This window comes from Ochotona curzoniae, unplaced genomic scaffold, assembly GCF_017591425.1.
Source record: "Ochotona curzoniae isolate NIBS_2020 unplaced genomic scaffold, NIBS_Ocur_1.0 contig_3520, whole genome shotgun sequence".
Lineage (NCBI taxonomy): Eukaryota > Metazoa > Chordata > Mammalia > Lagomorpha > Ochotonidae > Ochotona > Ochotona curzoniae.
In genome coordinates, this window is record NW_024465894.1 from 13,684,565 (window position 1) to 13,699,427 (window position 14,863).

The 14,863-nt window shown below is 51.4% G+C and overlaps 1 protein-coding gene across 1 annotated transcript in view; it reads right to left on the reverse strand.

Moving 5' to 3' along the window:
- Positions 1 to 14,210, reverse strand: part of MMP24 (matrix metallopeptidase 24) — a 43,985-nt gene extending 29,775 nt beyond the window's left edge. Inside the window, exon 1 of the mRNA XM_040981586.1 lies at positions 13,944 to 14,210. Coding sequence (XP_040837520.1) covers positions 13,944 to 14,207 — 264 coding nt within the window. The 5' untranslated portion in view covers positions 14,208 to 14,210. The remainder of the gene's footprint in view (positions 1 to 13,943) is intronic.
- Positions 14,211 to 14,863: the final 653 nt, after the last annotated feature.

Genomic DNA, 14,863 nt, shown 5'->3' on the forward strand with positions numbered 1-14,863 from the left:
ACCAGCACAACAGGTGGCCTGAAGCCATCCTTCCCCACCCATTGCTGTTGGCCTTGTCATGACAACAAGGTGCCTGCCCTCATTTCTCAGTCTGACACCCAGGCCCAGAGAAGAGATTTCCTGTGGCCCTCAGCTGCTCCTCAGGGTCTCAGATGCCCCACCTGGCCCTTGGACAGTTGCCACCAAAGAATGAGACTATAATTCTTAAACACAAAAGACTTCCAAAATAGTCATGGGAAATGCATATATGAAAAATCTAGACATGACTTTCAAAATTCTTCTTACTGAAATACAAATTTGTAACTGACTTAAAAACTATTTGTTTGAGAGATGCAGAGATACAGAAGGGAGAGAAAGTCCACTGGTTTACCCCCAAATACCTGCAAAGATTGGGGCTGAACGGGGATGAAGCTGGGAATTGGGAACTCAGTCCAGGTCTCCCACAGAGGCGGCAGGAACCCAGCGAGCTGAGCCACTCCCGGGGCATAGGCATACGTCAGCAGGAAACAAGAGTCAGGAGCAGGAGCTGGGAACCAAACCTAGGCACTTTGACTTTGCGATTCAAGTGTCTTAACACCGTTTTCACCATTAGGCCAAATGGCTGCCCCCAAACTGAACCTTTTAATTCCATTTTGCATGAACTTTCTCTCCCACCTGGGAGGCCAGATGGGGTCCTCTCTGAAAAGACACCTGGGACTAAGATGACATCACATTCCCAATGTTGCCTGACTTTTCTCTTTCCAACTAAGAGCCCCTGGGGAAAACTACCCAGCTTCACTCAGTTCCCATTGTGCACATGTTCATTAGAGGATGATGAGAAGAGGGCTCAGTAAGTGGAGGCACTATGGGAGGTCACACAATGGCCTTCAAAGATATCCACATTCCTAACCCCAGAGATCTGTGAATGTGACCTTAAATAGCAAAGGGGCCTTGCAGGTGCAATGGGATGAAGGATGCTGGGGAGACTGTTCCAGATGATCCAGGTGGGCCTAGTAGACTCCCAAGAGTCCCTGTGAGAGAGAGGCCAGAGGGTGAGTGCTCACATAGATGTGGTGATAGCAGCAGAGATGGGAGTAATGCCACTTCTGGAAGGTACTGTCACAGCCAGGCAGAGCAGCAGGCAGCCTCAGGGGCATGGATTCTCTTCTAGAATCTTCAGAGGCAACACAGCCATGCCCACACCTTGATTTTAGTCACACAAGACTCAGTTTGAACTTCTGGACTCCAAAAACCTAAGAGAACATTCTGCTGTTATATGGTTGGTGTTGTGGCGCAGCAAATGAGTCGCCTACTGGCATCCCATATCAGAGCTTTAGTTCAAATCTCAGCTACTTCATTTCTTTTTTTCTTTTTCTTTTTTTTTTTAATAATCTTAGTTTATTAGGGTACAAAGGGTCACGGGCTACAGGGTGAAAGTGGGTAATATCATTGTTTCCACACTAATATAATCATTTTGCCCTGTATGTAGGGTTAGGGGAGTAACAAAGGGGAAAGCCCCACCCTACCTCCCACCCATCCCCCATCCCCAACATGAGGCGCGCTCCAAGGGTCCTGCTCATACAGTTTTGATAGTTCATCAGTTCTGGATTGCTGCCAATCTCTCCGTCCCAACCGTAATGAAACCTATTCAGAGTCCACTGGCTGACAGTCTCTTGATGGTTGGGGTTCCAAGATCAGCAGTTCAGTTGGAGAAATATCCAAAGAAACTTCATCTGAGTTGATCCCAGATCTGATTCTTGAGTGAGTTTGCTAGTACAGACTCCAACACTGTTCGTCACACCAATCAGCTTATGCATATGCTGGTCGTTGCGATTACTGGGTCCGTTCGGCTTCCAGCCCTGTCTTCCTTGTGAACCAATGGGTGTTGTAGTCCAGCTCGATTCTACCCACTTCATACTCGGTCTTCATGCAAACCAGTTGGAGCTGCAGCCTAGTTGAGGCGACTCCCCAAAACCCCTACCAGTTCTGCCCCCTACCCTGGTTCCCATGCTTGCCAGTATGCAGTGCAGGCTTGTCCAGTCTGTCCCACATCCCAAGTAGCTCTCGCACACGTCAATGGACATTGAAGCCTGGTTCAACCCAACCAACCTATTATCCAGCCCATACACCCACTGGCAGGTGCCTTTCTGTCAAGCCACCCCTGCTCCTAGCCTGGGTTTCCTGCTGTCCAGTGAGGGTGGTAACCCTGAGGGAGGTGCCCACTATTTCCCTACTAGGCCACACCCACTCCTAGAGTATGCAGTCTCCAGGTAGTTTTGGCATTTGACTTGTCAGAATTGGCTCCTAGTACCAGCCTCTGCCAGCTAATGCTGTGGCTAAGCCCAAACACCCCTCAACCCACTCTAATTTTAACTTGCACCAGTCAGAACAGTCAGCTCACCGTGAGGCCCACAGGTGCTATAGCCCTGCCTAGTCTGAACTGCCCCCATCCGTATTCACACTTTCCAATGGAAGTAGTTATCCAGCAGGGGTGCCCACGTTCCCCTGTTGGCTTTGCCTCCTCCCTGATTGTCACATGTGCTGGTTGTGTGCTGCAGCCACATCTGGTACGGCTCATCTCACCTTGGCATTACTTGTTGTGTACTGGTATGTGTTGCAACCGAACCTGGCTCGACCCACACTCTGTTCTGGTGCTCGGATTCACCAGAAGGTAATGTGAACAGATTCAGGCTGGTCTGCCCCCAACCCATGCCATGTGTATGCCAGTGGGATAATTTTCACTGCCTGTTTTGGGTTGTTCCCTATTGTGCTTGTTGCGCTTACCTGCATGGGACTGTGTCCTGCCAGAGGAGTTGCCCGGGCTCCTCCACCAGAACCTGTCCCAATGCCAGTTTTCGCGCATACCAGTGGGTCCATGAGCCAGCACTACTCAGTTCGCCTGCTATCCTAGGAGGAACAGTGGCTTTTCCTGCCTGGCCTCCGACCCAAGCTGGTTCTTGTTGTTGGATATTTCAACCCAGCCATGGCTCTTCCATACCCCTACCAAGCTCACACATGGTTCAGTAAGGGCTGAGACCTAACCTAGTCTGTCACACAACCCTCCCCGGTCCTCCAGAGCACCAGATGGTGTTGGAATTTGGCCTGGCTTGGTGCTTCCCATCCCAGTCCACAATTGTGCCAAGTGAGATTACGATCGTATCCTGATCAGAATGTAGCCTCAGTTCCAGCCCATGCGCTCCTTGGTGGGAAACTCAACCCAGCTAGGGTGTCCTGTTATTTCCCCAACCGGGCCTCTGCCCTGCCATAGAGCAGGTGTAGGCCGGTGGTTGTTCTGTCTCTGTTTGGCAGAGCCCCTCACTTGTCGTGGCCCCTTGGATGCTGTGGCTTAGTGCCTCTGCCTCACACAGATCAGTATGTGCAAGGACCTACCTGGCATGAGCTGTGCTCCAACCTGATTTCTGTTGTTACTTGTGAGTTAAGGTTTGTTCAGCCTTGCCCCTTCTGTCCCCTTCCAGTGGCAGCCCGGCCCACCCCACATCCTGTTTAAAGATGCACATTTGGGTGCTGCTGCCTTGACCTACCCTGACTGTTGTGGATTCCTTTACCCATGAGTGATGGCAGATGTCGTGGTCACACCTAGCTTAGACCATTGCAACCCCAGCTTGGGAACTAACCCGGGGGATTTGTATTCCAAAGGGTTGGGCCCACACAACCCCACAGAACCTACCCCCAGCCCAAGTTCTCTTGTGTGCTGGAGAGTGTCTTGATTTGCCAAATGTGACCACTCCACAACTCCAACACTCAGTCGGGCAATGGTACCCAACACTGCCAAAGAGGCCCCCATCCATAGCTTCGGTGTGGGCTAGTATATGGTGATCAGTGATGTTCTATACTAATATCCCATTTCTGTATTCATAATTGAGCTGTTGCATCTGTCTTACTAAAATTATCTTCTGGACACTTCCCCCAAACCACTAGGTCTTGGTCCCCTTGCCTGCTTGTATCTTTCATGACACTGTCACTGAGAATACCCGAAAATTCACTTTGCACCTACACTCAACCTAGTCTTAGTCATGAGTGACCCAGGCAGCAATTATATATCTTGAAAACCCCAGAGTTTGCCCTTCCGGGCGGCCAGCAGGCAAAACCTGGCACCACTTGGTGCACTGGCCGCCCTGGGGGAGGCCGAGGACTCGTTCACTGCCTTGTGGCAGTGTCTTTGGCGTGAGTCCCCTGCATTGGGTCCGACCCGGCAGGGGCACCCCCCACAGTCGCCACACTGCAGGGAGCGTCAGTTGCCCCCAAGCCCAAGGACCGAACTCCTCCCAAACTCCCCCAGCCGCATGGTCTTAGCAGCTGGGCGGAGCTAGGAATTTCCACCCAGTTCCCAAGTTCCCTCATGGCGGACTTACCCTGAGGGAAGAGCTCTCTTGGGTCCTGGGGGAGGCCGAGGACTCGTTCACTGCCTTGTGGCAGTGTCTTTGGCGTGAGTCCCCCGCATTGGGTCCGACCCGGCAGGGGCACCCCCCACAGTCGCCACACTGCAGGGAGCGTCAGTTGCCCCCAAGCCCAAGGACCGAACTAGCTACTTCATTTCTGACTCAGCTTCCCACTCATGTGCCTGAGAAGGCATTGGAAAATGGCCCAAAAATGAGGCTCCTGCACTCAGGTAAGAGACCTGAATGGATTTCCAAGCTCCTATCTTTGGCCTCACCCGGCCCTCACTACTGTGGCCATCTGGGGAGTGAGGCAATTGGTGGAAGAGCTGTCACTCTGCTTTTTAAAAATAAATGGATACAGGCCCTGCGCGATGGCGCAGTGGTTAAGGTCCTTGCTTTGCACGCCTGGGATCCCATATGGGTGCCAGTTCTAATCCCAGCAGCCCCGCTTCCCATCCAGCTCCCTGCCTGTAGCCTGGGAAAGCAGTCCAGGACAGCCCAGAGCCTTGGGACCCTGCACCCACATAGGAGACCCAGAAGAGGCTCCTGGCTTCAGATTGGCTCAGCTCCAGCCGTTGAGGCCGCCTGGGGAGTGAATCATTGCACAGAAGATCTTCCTCTCTGTCTCTCCTCTCTGTATATCCGCCTTTCCAATAAAAATAAAATAAAAGATCTTTAAAAAAAAATAAAAAATAAATGGATATGGGCCCAGCATGGTGGCCTAATGGCTAGTCTTCGCCTTGAACACACAAGGATCCCATATGGGCCCCAGTTCTAATCCCGGCAGCTCTACTTCCCATCTAGTTCCCTGCTTGTGGCCTGGGACAGCAGTTGAGGACAGCCCAAAGCCTTGGGACCCTGCACCCGTGTAGGAGACCTAGGGGAAGCTCCTGGCTCCTGGCTTTGGATTGGCACAGCACCGGCTGTTGCACTCACTTGGGGAGTGAATCATCAGACGGAAGATCTTCCTTTCTGCCTCTCCTCCTCTATATATATCTGACTTTGCAATAAAAATAAATAAATTTTTAAAACAAATAAATAAAAAATGGATAAATCCTTAAGAAAAAAATTCCTGTTATCTTAAGAACCATGCAATAGCAATTGGAAACTAATGTATGCACATAAGGTTATTTAGTGGCATGCAGTAATCATTTTTTAAAGTTTTACTTAGTTTTATTAGAAATGCATATTTACAGAGAGAAGGAGAGACAGAAAGGTCTTCCATCTGCTGGTTCACTCCCCAAATGGCTGCAGCAGCTGAAATTCAGCTGATCTAAAATCAGCCATGAGTCTCTTACAGGTCTCCTGCATAGGGGCCTAAGGACTTGGGCCATCCTCTGCTGCTTTCCCAGGCCATAAACAGGAGCTGGATGGGAAGTGAAGCAGCCAGGATATGAACCAGCACCCATATGGGATGCAGGCATTTGTAGGGGAAGGATTAGCCAATTGAGCCATCACACTGGTCCCTACAGTATCCATCTTTTTAAAAAGGATTTATTTATTTGAAAAGCAGTGTGAGAGAGGAGAGAGATTTTCCACTCACTATGTCATTCTCCAGATGGTCACAGAGGCTTGGGGCTGGCACAGCTAAATTCTATCTGGATCTCTCGTGTAGGGCTGGCAGGGGTCCAAATACTTGGACCATCATTTGCTGTGTTCCCAGGTATGTTAGCAGGGAACTGTATTGGAAGTGCAATAGGCAGGACTCCAATCTAGCTGGATGCTGGCATTGTAAGTAGTAGCTTAGCCTACTGCATCACAATGCCAACCCCACTGGCAAACAGTACTTCTACAATGTCCTTGCCTATATTCTTGATCCCCAAATCTGTAGCAATAGATTGATGACTACCTTTGGTCACGCCATGAAATCAATCCGTGGGTCTCTGTGGTGACTCCTTAGGGACTGGCCCTGTGCAGTGTCTGCTCCCTCCTCTACCAGTGCCCAGGTATTCCCCTGTGACCCCCTCCCCTGCCCCCATACTGAGATCCTAAGCATTGAGGTATCTGCAGATGGCACGGGGCAGTGGGACTTTGAGAGCACCTCATTTTACATGGTGGTCTTACAGGAGAGAAAAAAGAAGCTCAGGGAGGGGAAGCTAACTCTGGATCAGGGAGCAGGATGGAAGGGAAGCCAGGAACAGCGGCTTCTAGGGAGGCCGTTTTCCGTCATGCTGTACCCGACCCACTCGCTCTGGGTTGCCTCCAAATGCTGCTGCTTTTTTCTCCTCTTCACTTCCAGCCAGTCTAAAAAGGGCCCTCAGGATCGCCCACAATGCCCAGCTTAGCTTCTTGACAAACACCTTAATGGTTCAGCGGTGCCTGTTGGCTGCCATCGGTGCTGAGTGGGTGGCAAGCGCACTAGCGGGAATTCCCTGGCGCTCCTGCATGGTGTCCTTGGCCCACTCCCAGGAGGCCACCACAAGCCCAACGATCATCACGCCTGAGACAGCAGTGGCACATTTGGGGTTTGGGGTCAGTACTGGGGAGGCCTCTGCCATTTACTCTGAGAAGGGAGGAGCCTGAGGCTTGCTTCCCAGCGTCTCCTGGGGCTGGACCTATTGACGAGTTAAGAAAAGGGGAGAGTGAAAACGGGAGACCTGTGGTTGTGATTGTTGCCTAACCACAGCAAGGAGATGGCTGAACCAGGCAAGCTGCAAGTTAGAGAGTTCCAGGGTTTTAGCATGATAGATCAACCAATCTTGTGGTTCCTCATGGCCACAGCTGTCAACAGGCTGCACAATCTGGGGCCACGATACTTTTCCAGTCTAATCTCTGCCCTGGACCTCATGTACTCTACTACCTGCCCTAGTGCCCTGTACTCCACCCACTGCAAATTCTAATTATCTGTTGTCCAATTTGAGCTTTTATCGTACTGGCTTTAGAGCTTGCTGACCACCATGTGGATGGACGTTGAAGAGGTCACCCTGGCTACCATGGGAAGGCCAGAGGCAGGCAAGAGAACTGTGGAGGTCAAAAGTTACTCACATCCAGATGGAGGGATAGAGTTCAGTGTAAGATAGGTGAGAAGTGGAGTGGGCACAGCAAAAATCTGTCGGGTGGTGGACCCTGGCGTGTGCCAGTGATTCGGAGGCAGGTGCAGTGAGCAGAGTTGCAAGATAACATCTTTCTGGCTCCATGCCCTTGGTGGCACACAACTTTTCAAGTCTGTCACTACTAACAAAAATTTAATGACAAAACCTTGACTTTCTCTTTGTCACAACAACATGTGTAAACTCTGGGGAAACGTCTGTGTGTGTGAGTATGTTTAAATAAAACCTCTAATCCTCACCCCCAACCCATATATGCGAGCTTCCAGAAGTTCATGGAAAAATGGAATTTAAAAGATGGAGATTTATTTCCTGTGAGTTTTCTGAAGCCTGTGTGTGTGTCTTTACTATCTTATGATTCATTAAAGCTACTTCAAAGTTGTCACAATGACTATATATGGAGTAATACTAGCAAGGGACTTGAATGGAAATCAATCCTGCCAAATAACTGGCTCAGAAATCAAACCTAATAACCAATAAATAACCCAAATAACCCAAAATAACCCAAATAACCAATCAAACCTAGCCAAATAGCTGGCTCAAAAATCTCTCAGTTGGGGATTCACACCTTTATCAACTTACTAGTCCCTAAAATGGGTCCTCAGGCCTACATTGTGGAAAGGAATTTTAAAAGCAGAGTGTATGATTCCCAACTTGGGATCCGGACCCAGTTTCCTACCAAAGACAACCCTCGGAGGCAGCAGTGATGGTTTAAGTAGTTGAGTTCCAGCCACTCCCACAGCAGGCCTGGATTGAGTTCTTGGCTCCCAGAAGCAAGGCCTTGGCTGTTTGGGCATCCGAGGAGTGAACCAGTGGAAAAGTACACAGATGCTCTCTCAGTTAAGTTTAAAAGCAGAAACCTGCAAAGCACCACGGCCATGAACCAGCAACCTGAACAGCGGGGACAAGCCCCAGTCTCCACTGCCGGCCCTTTTTCTGCTCAAGAACCTCTCATGATTCCCTGATACCAGTGGACAAAAGCCAATCTTACAATTTGTCCTCAGCCTCCCTTTCCTGCCCCTTCTCCTTCAGTTCTCTTACTGGAAACTGCAAGTAACTGGATGCCCTGGGGCACATCAGATTACCTACTATTTCCTGGATGCGCCATGCACCCCGGTGGGAGGCCAGGTTCCAGTCTTTTCTTCATTCTGAACTTCTCCATCCTCCTCCTCCCTCAGAGGTTCATCTCAGTTACCCCCTTCTCTCCAGAGCATTCCCTGATGTCCCCAGCTGGGACTGGGGGAGTCTTATCTCCTGAGTGCTTCTCTAATGCTGAACCTGCTCAGATTTCTAGCATTTGTCTTTATGCACTAAAAATGTACCATTCAAAGAAGCAGGAGGGGGGTGTGGGAAAGGGACACCCAGGTAATAAAATTCATTAAAAGATACTGGATCACCTGTCTGAAGTATATCAGGTACTGTGCTAGGTCCTGAGCAGGCCTTTGTAATTGTGCCAAAGAGCTGAAATCTTGGGAAGTGTCTTACACAATGGCATAGTTTGAACCCAAAAGAAGGAGGAACAAACTGTAGCCATACCACACTGTAATTTCTTAAGATTCCACTATTTTGATACCACTATAATTGACTTTTGTTAGTTTTAAAACTGTCTCTTCTGAGGACTGTGGTGGGGCATACTTGGACATGGGAAAGGTGGGCTAATAGGCTAGTACGAGAATCCAGAACTGGCGGGGGTCGGGGACATCACTGAGTGGAAGGACAGGAAATGGCAGGAAATGGGCTTCTGTGCATGTGGGTTCCCGGACAAGATGGCGGCTCAGGCTCAGTCCCATCACCTCTGGGAGTCTCTGTTTACTCAGCTGTGAAAATGAGGACATGGTCTTCCCTAACCACCCCCTGGGCCCTGCTGCCAGGATCCAAGGGGGCCACATGAATACAAGCATCAGGGCAGTACAAGGCACCTTATGGGCAGAACAGGCTATTCCCTTACTAGAAAATCCACAGTATTAATAAGAGAAAATGAATTTTTAAGAATGAAGCAAGCAAGATTCAGCTCATGTAAAAGGACAAGAAGGAAGGCTATGATCACATTGAAATAATTTTTGGGGGGCTGTAGAATAGTTCAGGACTTCCTCACAGATCTCTACCCCAGACTCACTTGGGGCTCTAAGCGCTGTGACGGAAGGTTGAAAACCTAAGAATCGGGCCAGCATGTAACCTAGTGTTAAAGTCCTTGCCTTGCATGTGCCAGGATCCCATATGGATGCTGGTTCATGTCCCAGCAGCCCCGCTTCCTATCCAGTTCCCTGCTTGTGGCCTGGGAAAGCAATTGAGGACATCCCAAAACTTTGGGACCCTGCACCCGCATGTGAGACCCAGAAGAGGCTCCTGGCTCCTGGTTCCTGGCTATGCTCAGCTCTGGTCATTATGGCCACTTGGGAAGTGAATCATCAGACAGAACTTCCTCTGTCTATCCTCTCTGTATATATGACTTTCCAATAAAAATAAAATACATCTTAAAAAAAAAAAAAAAGAAAACCTAAGAATATTCTCCATCTGCCCCCCAGAGTAGATCACTCAAAACCAGTCTCCAGGGCAGGACGCCATTAGACCCCAGGCCAGTGTGTGACTCCTGGGGCCTGGACTGAATGGTTTAGCTCCTGCTGTATGTTCCAGCCTTCCTCAGAGTCCAGTTGGAAGATAGAAGGCCAAAACATGATTTGAATTTGATGCATTCAAACCAGCTAATAAGAAAGAAAAGGATGCTTTAAATAAGCCAATAGTAGAAAGCCAATTAGAGACTCAGTGGGGTCCTCCTCTCACTTGTGTAAGAACTAAGAAAGCAAAAGGGAAAACAGATGGAAGTTTTTTTTGTTGTTTTCTTTAATCTTTTTTTCGTAGCATTTTCTTTCTTCCTTTCTTTCTTTTTATAATGGAAGATCAGAGATGTAAAATCAGAATCCAGAGACAATGAAAAAAGCACAACATAAGACACTGGGAGGAGCTGGCTTTTTGGTGCAGAAGTTAAGTCACCACTGAAGGTGGCTTGCACTCCATATTAGAGTGCCTGGATCCAAGTCCTGGCTCTGCTTCCAATGCCAGCCTCCTGCTAATGTGCATGCTGGGAGGTGCAGGTAATGGCTCAAGTTTGTAGGCACCTGCCACCCACATGGGAGCCCCAGATACAGTTCCAGGCTCCTGTCTTCAGTCTGACTAGGGAGGATACAAGATCCCAAATAAGCCCGTCCAATAAAGAAGTAAAAAATAATTATAAAAAGTAAGGATTTAGGAGACCCAGGAAAAACAGTCTAGTTCTAACTCACTTACTATCAAACCTTATGCCTTGGGTCATTGAGAAGATATGAATTACATACTACTGAGTACTTGCTGGTTATCTGAAGGTCTTGGTCCCTCTCAAATCCTGTGTGCTATATGTCACCATCAAGCCCGAGTTATGTTGAAATCTCAAGGGTGAAATTTGTAACTACCACCAGAAGGAATGGCCTTGATTTCTACTAAAGGAAAGACTGGTGGGCAGTGAACCCTATCCCTAACAAGGTTCTTGAGATCCACACACCCATGAATGCCTGTTTCAGATTCATGTCATTTTTGGCCTTTAGGGTGAAGAGTTAACTGATTGAATGCTCACTGAATTGTGAGCAATGAGAGTCTGAAGACTGTGTTCAATCTGAAAACAGTGTTTTGGTTGGGGAAAGCCCTGCCTACCAACCACAGTCCACCTCCCTCCTTTCCCACAGGGAGTACTCAAGAATATAAAATAACAAACTGGGTGGGGTTGTCTTACCATGTCCCCTGGGAAGACAGACATCAGTGGTGACTAGAGAGGCCAGGCATCATTTCTTGGAGAAGCAGAGCATGAGCCTAAACTTTCAGGAACGGTGTGTCAGGTGAATGGGCGCACTATAAGCAGCCCATCCTGGGATGATGGAGACTGTTCTGGAAGGAAGGATGCATTATCGATGCACAGTAGGGAAGACCGCTGCTAATGGGGGAGTAGGTGGAACCAGGCTCCCAGAGGCTTTGAAAGACAGAACAGGGCGTAAGCAATATTATCTGCCTGCCAAAAGGCAACAGCAAGATTTCACGAAGGCTTCAGTCGTGTGATCCATTAGTGTTCACATAGTTGAGAAAAGCAATCTAGCTTGTTGGTCTGTTTTTCAGAAATTTTTGGACAACATAGTAAGATGTTTTAAAAAGTCACTGTGGAATTAAGGGTGCTGAGTTTTGCTTCCATCAGGCCCTGAGACTCACTTGCGGATAGGAAATAAATGGTCTCATCTCTGAATGGAAGAAGACTGAGTGCGGGGGGTGGGGGGGAGGGCAAGAGATCATGCTGGGACCTGTCAGACGTAAATTTTTTACCAGTGACACAGAAGAAGTAGAGCAAAGTGAAAATTTCAGGACTGCAGATCATATGAAGCCCTTTTAGCTAGGGAAGTGGAAAGGAGGAGGGAGGGAGGAAGGAGACACCTGGAGGAAGGTAGAGAAAGAAGGTGATGCACTCCGATGCCCATAACCCACAGGGAGGGTGTTGTGTTCCAGTCAATCGATTTTGCCCCAGAGCAGGAATCAGGGAGCTACCCTGGCTTGTTTCCTAAAGGCAGTACACAAGAGTCTTGAGGTGGGGCCAGCTGACAGAGGGATGGACAGAAGCAGCAGGACGGCCCCCAAAGCTGTTGGGTCTCCCACCTGCTGACAAGGTGGGAAATTGAAAATAAGGATCCCAAAATATCCAGAAAGGGGCCATTAAAGTGACCCAGAGTAGCTGTGCTAAGGGACACTTAAGTTTGGAAAAAAAAAAAAAAGCTGAGAGGCAGAATAATCAAAACCCATAGAGTTAATACAGATATGGATGGAGTCAACAGAACCTTCTTTTCAAATCCTGACAGATTCAAGGGAGCAGCCTGCTCTTAATGCTTGACATGGCACAGTAGCAAAAAGGCTTCAGGGTTGGGAGCATCTGACCCTATCTGACCTGAAGCCTAGTGCACTTCAAGTCTAGAGAGGGCACAGACACTGCTCAAGGTCACAGACACAACTCGGCGGGAGCGTGGTCAAGGTTGAACTAGGGTCCAGACCTCCTAAATTCCAAGCCAGGTCTTTTCACCTCACCCTTAATCCTCATGAAATCTTTTTTTTTTTTTAAGCCTATTTTTTCTAGGATATACATTCACAAAAGGCATTACTTCAACATGTTATAAAGCTGAAAATGTAAACAGATTAGGACAGGTTTTCACCAAAAGTCAGCAACTTTGAGATCCTGGGAGGACATCTATCAGCTATACACTCACTGCCTTAATCGAGTCTGAATAAAATCCAGGGACCCTCTCCTAGGACATTTTGCCTGGAACTCACGAGCCCCCCATTCCCAGGCGCAGTTAGCTGCTGCTTGTTTGGGCAAACACACTCGGTCACTGTGATTTTTCCCCAGCTAAAACACTCATGTGTCCCACTTGGCACGTCAGAACAGCAGACCTCGAGGCTGGGAGAACCCAGAGCAATCACCTATCCCCAACTACCCTGTGACTCAGACGTCATGGTTAAATGCCTAGGAGAGCCAGCCAGCCCGGGGTTATAATCCTGAATCCATCACTCACAAGGTGCCAGAACCTGGGCAAGGTACTTAAAGTCCCTAGGCCTGTATCCTCACCCTGTAAAAATGGAGGTAATAAATACAAGTACTCGCTATAGAAGCTGTGGGGATTAGATGGATGAATTCCTACACGGCACAACCCCAGGCCTGGCACACACCCTGGGTGCTGGACAAATCCATGAGCCCAGCCAAACCTGGCCGCCCTTTACTGTTACCATGCATGCAGCCCTGCAGGTTATTATGGGCGCAGCCAACCAATCCCCTCTCGGAGCTCTCGGTTGCACATGCCCGCGAGGAGCAGAGCTTGCAGCCTCCCCAGCTGGCAGAGCAGCTCCAATTGTTACAAACTTCTTCCTATACGGAGCAGAAATGTTGTCTTCGGGCATCCCCGCCCCCATCTCCAGTAGCCCCGGTTAGGGTCCCCAAGGGGCCACCTTGCACCTGACCACCCTCTTCAGACGCGAAGACACTGACAGAGTCCTTCCGGCGGCGCCCTCTCCCTCCCTCGCCCCCAGTCCGAACATCCTGAGGTTCTTCTCCTACAACAGACTGGCGGCGCTTTACTATTTACTCCGAGGCGTTGTACGGTCTCTCTCGCACACACCAACATGCAGGCCACACACACACACACACATACACACACACACCCCACCGGCGCTGCCACCATGGTTGGGACCCTCCCGTTCCTCCTCTGCCCGCTGCCCCTGTCCACGGTGCTGAAGCAGCTCCCCTTCCCGGGCGGTCTCGGCGCGGCCCTCTCCAGTCCCGGCCCGGGGCCGCGCGGGCCCCGACCCCAAGCACTGACCTCCCCCCGGCCCCGGTGCACTGCCTCGGCCGCCCTAGCAGCAGCCGCGGCCCAGCCCCGGTGTCACCCCCATATTCCCACCCACTCTCCCCGGAGGCCCTCGAGCCCGCGCGATCCAGCTCCCGGCGCACCAGTCTCACCTGCCCAGCGAAGGGCGCCTCTGCTTCGGTCGCCTGCGCTGCCGCTGCCGCCGCCGCCGCAGCCGCCACCGCCGCCGTCCGGTCCCCGGCCCCCGCCGCCGACGCCTCCGCCCGCGCGGCGCCCAGGAGGCAGCAGAGCGCGGGCAGCAGCGACAGCAGCAGCAGTAGCCGCCCCGGGGCCCGCCAGCAGCTCCAGCACCGGGCCCGGCCCGGCGACCGTGGCCGCGGGCCCCGCGCGGCGAGGCCGCCCAGGCTCCTCGGCATCCCCGCGGCGGGGCCCGGCCGCCCGGCTGCGATGGCGGCCGAGGCGGCGGCGGCGGCAGCGGCTACGGCCGGGTCTTCCCGCTGCAGCCGCTGCGGAGCCGCCGAGTCACGGCGCCGCGGACACGCGCCCGGCCCGCCTGCCTCCGCCGCCGCCGCCTCGGCCGCCAGCGCGCCCCCGCCTCCGCGCGCCCCGCCCCGGCGAGGGGGCGGCCGGGGGCGGCCGGGGCGTGGGGGGCAGCACCCGGGGCCCGACCTGCAGGGGCACGAGCTTCGGGGCGGGGCGCGGAGGCCGGCGCCCGAGCGTGGCGCTGCCGACAGGACTGAGGAGGCTGAAAAGGAAGGCGACAGGGCGCAGGGTCCAGCCGGGTGGGACTGCAGGAGAGGACGTAGGGGCAGCCCTGAGGGAGGGCCAAGAGGTTCCAGGAATGATCTTGCGAGCGAGTCGAACTCTGGGGGTCGGAAGCCGCAGGAATAGCCCTGGGAAAGAAAGACAGGGGTCTCGGGGAACCTGGGGGAGGGGTCTGGGTAAGGGCGGGATAGTCCTGATCCCAGGGGGCTGCGCTGGGCAGGGTGAGGGCCGGGGAATAGATGACAGGACAGCCTGAGAGACATTGAAGTGACTTAAGGTTAAGTTCACTGCCTCGTCCCCTCATGAG